Source organism: Phocoena phocoena, chromosome 1 (assembly GCF_963924675.1).
Source record: "Phocoena phocoena chromosome 1, mPhoPho1.1, whole genome shotgun sequence".
NCBI classification, from domain to species: Eukaryota; Metazoa; Chordata; class Mammalia; order Artiodactyla; family Phocoenidae; genus Phocoena; species Phocoena phocoena.
In genome coordinates this window covers 58,856,081-58,861,580 of record NC_089219.1, presented here as the reverse complement: position 1 = coordinate 58,861,580, position 5,500 = coordinate 58,856,081, and the positions used below count along the sequence as shown (strand labels likewise).

At 47.7% G+C, this 5,500-nt stretch overlaps 1 protein-coding gene across 1 annotated transcript; it reads left to right on the top strand.

Moving 5' to 3' along the window:
* Positions 1–2,026: 2,026 nt before the first annotated feature.
* On the top strand, positions 2,027–4,543 carry DIRAS3 (DIRAS family GTPase 3). The gene is made up of 2 exons (XM_065884243.1): positions 2,027–2,361; positions 3,118–4,543. The coding sequence occupies exon 2, from the start codon at positions 3,183–3,185 to the stop codon at positions 3,873–3,875; it is 693 nt and encodes a 230-aa protein (XP_065740315.1). The 5' UTR covers positions 2,027–2,361; positions 3,118–3,182; the 3' UTR covers positions 3,876–4,543.
* The last annotated feature ends 957 nt before the right edge of the window (positions 4,544–5,500 follow it).

Here is a 5,500-nt window from a genome sequence, read left to right as displayed (position 1 = left end):
TCAAATGGCTGAAAGGATATAAAGTTATCCAAGGGAGCAGATTGATCAATGCAGTTCCAGACTCCAGAAGATGAAACTAGAATCAGTGGGTGGAGAGACAGGTAAACTAAGAAAACTTCACTGATAATTAGAACTATGCCCCAATATAGAGGACAACTTGTCAAGCACCAAGTAGCCTGCTCTGGGATAAACCGATGCCTGTCAGTTTCAGTTTCCAGAGCCTCTTTTCTAGTCTTTCTCATTTCTAAAGACTTTGTAGTTGCCCTAATTTCAACAGACAGAGCGATTCTTGTGGTTTAGGAGGAATGTGAAAAGATTTCATTAATACTTAGAATTCTCACCCTACTTCCCCCCTGACCCAAGTTCTTCTATCAACTTACTTACCCCCAAACCTGCTATGTTTTCCAGACTGAAATCTGCTCTTCTTTGGATTAAATAAAAAGATCATTGCCACTTCCAAAAAGCCACTCTTAAAATACTCAAAGACTACAGGATTATGTGTATACAGACTTCTGTATTACTATGTGAAGGTCAAAGCTGTCATTTATGTTACCTATTGCATTCTATATGCCTTCTAATTAGTCTTCAGGCAGTAGCTCCTTAAATCCTCCCCACAATTCTTTCTCACAGGTATCAGTTCCCCTTCTACAGAAAAGTAATTTCTCCAGGACCCCACAGCTCAAAGGCATATTAAGATGTACTCAAAAGAAGGAAAAGGGAAAAAAACCACAAACATTCTAAACCTAGTTTTCTGCCTCTAAAACGTGTGCTCTTGATCTCTACCTAACACGCATGAGCTTTTGGGTAAGAAAGAAAATCTATAAACATGTTTTCACTAGTGAGTAAAATATAGTGTATCAGGGCTTCCCTGGTGGTGCAGTGGTTGAGAGTCCGCCTGCCGATGGGGACACGGGTTCGTGTCCCTGTCTGGGAAGATCCCACATGCCGCGCAGTGGCTGGGCCCGTGAGCCATGGCCGCTGAGCCTGCATGTCCGGAGCCTGTGCTCCGCAACGGGAGAGGCCACAACAGTGAGAGGCCCGCGTACCGCAAAAAAAATAATAATAAATAAATAGTAAATAAATAAATAAATATATATATACATATATATATAGTGTATCAGCTTAATGACACAGAATGATAATACCAGAAAAAGAACAAGACTTGGAGTGAGGAGAACTAGGTTTGGGCCTAGGTTCATCATTTATGAGCCCTGAAGCCTTGAACAAGTAATTTTACCTGCTGCATTCGTTTTCTTTTGCTGTGTAACAAACTACCACAAATTTTGTGGCTTAAAACGACTCCCAACCGCAGAACCCACAATTCTGTAAGTCGGAAGTCTGGATGGGCTCCACTGGATTCTCTGCTTAATTAAGGATAAAATCAAAGTGTTGGCGGTCTGATCTTATGCACAGTTTGCAGAGAAGAATCCGCTTTCAAGTTCATTTAGGTTGTTGGGAAAATCTGGTTGCTAGCGCTGCGGTCCGTGTTTTCTTATTGGCTGTCAGCCAGGGGTCGCTCTCTGCTCCTAGAAGGCTGCCCACATTCCAGTCTCGATTCTCTTGTGAGGATTTTTTGACGATGACTAAATGAGACGTATTGTACACATAGTGATGATGGATGTGATAGCTGCTTAATGTCGCTGGGTGTAGAGGATACCCCTCAACCCTTAAACACAGCACATGTCTATACAACAGGAATCCTACCGGGGGCAGGTTCTGAAGTCTCTTGTAACAGAAGAGACTTCTGTTGGTCTTCCCCTACAAAGACAGAAACTGGGTTTTGCGCTGGACAAATGTTTACTAAGTGAAGTGGATGAGATGCGGTGAAGTGTCTGGCACCAGTAGTGGGAAGAATTCTAACTGGCCATTCCACAGTGAAAAGAAGGTGGCGAGGCTTGGGAAAGGCTAACCCCGCAGGGGGCAAAAGCACAGAAGTGGTGAGGAATGCAGTAGGTGAGAAATGCCTGCATCGCCAGCGCTGTAAGCAGAGCCCCCTCAATGGGCGGGCACCTGTGAACTCGGGACCGCCTCCCACCCCCGCCCCCGTCCGGGCTGTGAGTACCCGTGTGGGGGACGCCGGGGGGACTGCGTGGGGGGTGCGTCTGGGCTCGGTCAGCCCCTCATAGCCCAATCCCCCCTCCGTGAGCCATGCAAGTGGAGTCTCCCAGTCTGCGCCCCCTGGCTCTGGCTAACCAGCCTCAGTCCCCCCGTTGGAGCATTTCGTCCCGAGCTTCCGAGCGCACTGGTTGCCAGCTGCAGCTCGGAGCTTGGTTACGCAATTACTTGCCGCCGCTGTGACCGCGGCCAAAGCCCACCCCGGCAAGGAGTGAATTTGCCGCGAGGTTCCCGCCTCGGAAAGAGGTAAAAGCTATCTTCCGCCTTTTTTCTTCGGGCACATGAACGCGCGGCATAGCGGGCGAACCAGCCTGGGTTATCGTGGGGGTGGAAACCGGTGGGTGCGTTGTCAGGGAAGCGGGTACCTGGGGACAGTTGCTGCAGGTAAGGGGTCTCTGTTAGCTTCACGAATCCTGGACTCTGTGGGCTCCCTTGGCGCCCCTCGCTGCCCCCGTGACCACACCCTGGATCGCGATGTCTGCAGCAACCTAACCTTGCCCGCAGTGATCGATCCATGTCAGAGACGCGCACAATTTTTCATACCGAAGGAGAGAAGACAACGAGGGCTTATTTGGGGAGAAAATGTTTGGTAACATAGCTCAGACGCGCGTGTTTTAAGGGTTGGCAAGTTGTCCGTTATTGCAGCCTTCTGTAGAGTGGAGTAGTATGGCATGAAAAATAAAAATGGGTGCATAGCCACCGCGAAAGTAACAGTAAGGTATCATTGGAAGAGGTGCGGGGCGAGACTGCCCTCCTCCCCGCCCGCATTGCCTTCCGTAGGTGCGTGGGGTTGGTGGCTGGCTCGCCGCAGAGAAGGGAGGAGGGAAGTGGGAGGAGGGTGGGGTTAGGGAGCGAGATGAGGCAGACACCCCTCCCACCTCCCCCCGTACTCCCGCCCCCAGTCCCCAGGGAGCGGCGGGCCAGGCAGGCGCTGCGACAAAACACCATTCCGGGTTAGACTCCCATCGCTCACTCTTCCTCTCTTTCTCTCTTCCTGCCTAGGCTTCCCTCACTGCTGGCCAAGTGCCAGAGAAGGTGTGCACGCATCTCCCCGCCAAAACCCAACCATGGGCAACTCCTGCTTTGGCCTCAAGGAACGGCTGATGAAGCGGCTGCGGCCTCTGCCTACCGTGATCGTCATCCGTACCTGCCTGCCCCAGAGGAGGAGCAGAGATTTCCGCGTGGTGGTGCTCGGCTCGGCCGGCGTGGGCAAGAGCGCGCTGGTGCAGAGGTGGGTGCGCGGCAACTTCCGTGAGGCGTACCTGCCGACCATCGAAGATACCTACCGCCAGGCGCTGGGCTGCAGCCACAAGGCGGGCGCACTGCACATCACCGACACCACCGGCGGCCGCCGCTACCGGGGCCTGCAGCGCCTCGCCATTGCCAGGGGTCACGCCTTCATCCTGGTCTACTCCGTCACCAAGAAGCAAACCCTGGAGGAGCTGAAGCCCCTCTATGAGCTGATCCGTCAACTCAAAGGCAACAACCCGCAAAAGTGCCCCATCATCCTGGTGGGCAACAAGTGCGATGAGAGCCCCCGGGAGGTGAGCGAGAAGGAAGGTGCTGCCTACGCGTCGGAGTGGAATTGCGCCTTCTTGGAGACCTCCGCCAAGATGAATATCAATGTGCAGGAGCTGTTCCAGATGCTGATAAACTTCGAGAAGAAGCCCGCCGCCGCTGCCGGCGCCCAGCCTCCCCAGAAGAAATCCCAGATCCCCAAGACCGCCGAGAAGCTGCTGGGCAAGTGCATCATCATGTGAACCCTGAGCCTTAAGGAGCCCGACCCTCTTCTCCTTCAGTGTGCTGAAAACATGGACCAACCCCATTGTGCTGTGTCACCTGTACACGACTGACTTTTGTGCTGTGGTTTGGGTTGTAACAATTAGATGTCAATAAATGTCCCTTGTGAGTTAGTAACTTTTCTTTTCCCCAGGCAAGAGAACTCGAATTGTTAAAATATGGACATTGGAGGAGGAGAGGAAAAAGGAACAGGATGCATTTTAAAGGATGGGACTTGGACGGACTTTAGAGATTAATGTTTAAAAAAGAGAATGGAAATAGCAAAATGAATTGAAAGATGTCACTGCCCTTCTTGTAATCCTATTATTGTGTATTATTCTTAAACATTTCGAGTCCTGTAAATGTCTGATCATATCTTCCCATTGTGTATTTAATTGTTAAGAGACATGTTTTTGCAACAAAATCTCTGACAGATGACTGTGAGACAGATACTAAACATCATAAATAAATGAACGTTCTATAGTTGAGCATTGAGGGTGGGAGCAGAGAAAATTGTGATAGTGGAACTTGCTTACTAAATATATACCAATTGTTTCCTAAGTCATTTAAAAATGTTTGAGTATTCTACACTGCAGTTTAAAAAAATTGTAACGGTTCCGTGACTTAATAAAGCTTTTCCTGCATGCAATCAGCTGTAATAATTTCTTTTTCACTGAACAGCAACAAAAATCACCCATTGCATTACCCATTACCCATTGCCAGTCACATCTGGAGAAGATTTCTAATAAGAATTTTTCACACTGATGCCCCTGCCCTCTTGAAATTAGCCAGTTGGGGGTGGGGCTGGTTCATGGGTCCCTGCAATGCAGAGCTGGTTTGTATCCATCACCTCTCCTGGACTGACATCCAGAAGAACTCCAGGCATCTTTGAAGAGGGTGCTTACTCATTGTGCTGCTGTCTTGGAGGTAGGTGGTGAAAAGCAAACCTTGGCCTTTGGCTGCCTCAAAAGTCTTTCCTCTACAAGTATTGGATATAGGGAATGGGGAGTGGGATGGAAGGTAAGGGGAGAAACAGGTGGGATTTGAAATCTGAGAAACTTCTCCTTAAGAGAGTTTTTTAAAGACTCCTGTTTGAACATAATTTTTTGAGTGAGGGAATCCATATCTATACATGTTCTTGTTTTCAAGTGTTTTTGTTTTCAGTTAAGGGGAAGAGGAGAGGCTTTTAGTCCGGTGGGGTTTTTTCCCCATAAAATATTCCTTATTGGATAAATATTTATTGAACAACTTAAATGTGTTTTTTTAAAAATGGCTTCTTATAACTTGATTTTTAGGGGAGAAGTACATCGTTGAGAATGAATCATAAACATCTGTCTCATAGTAGTAGAGTCAGAGTTTTGAGCTTAGAAAATTCATTCAGTAGATCCTTTTAAATAGTTATTTAAAAATTTTCCTGTTCATTTTCAAAGCAATTATTCTCAACCACTAGAAAATACCTAAATAGCTCTTCCATATTGCTTTTTAATGTAGTCTATTTAAAAAAAAATATTTCTTAGCTAACATCCCAAATGGAGTAATTCCATTTCTAAAAGAAAACACTCTATCTTGGCTATTTTCCAGGTGAATTTTCCTTGAAAAAATATAT

Bases quoted from the DNA above. Each gene is read 5' to 3' on its own strand.
- DIRAS3 (XM_065884243.1), top strand. From the start codon at position 3,183: ATGGGCAACTCCTGCTTTGGCCTCAAGGAACGGCTGATGAAGCGGCTG.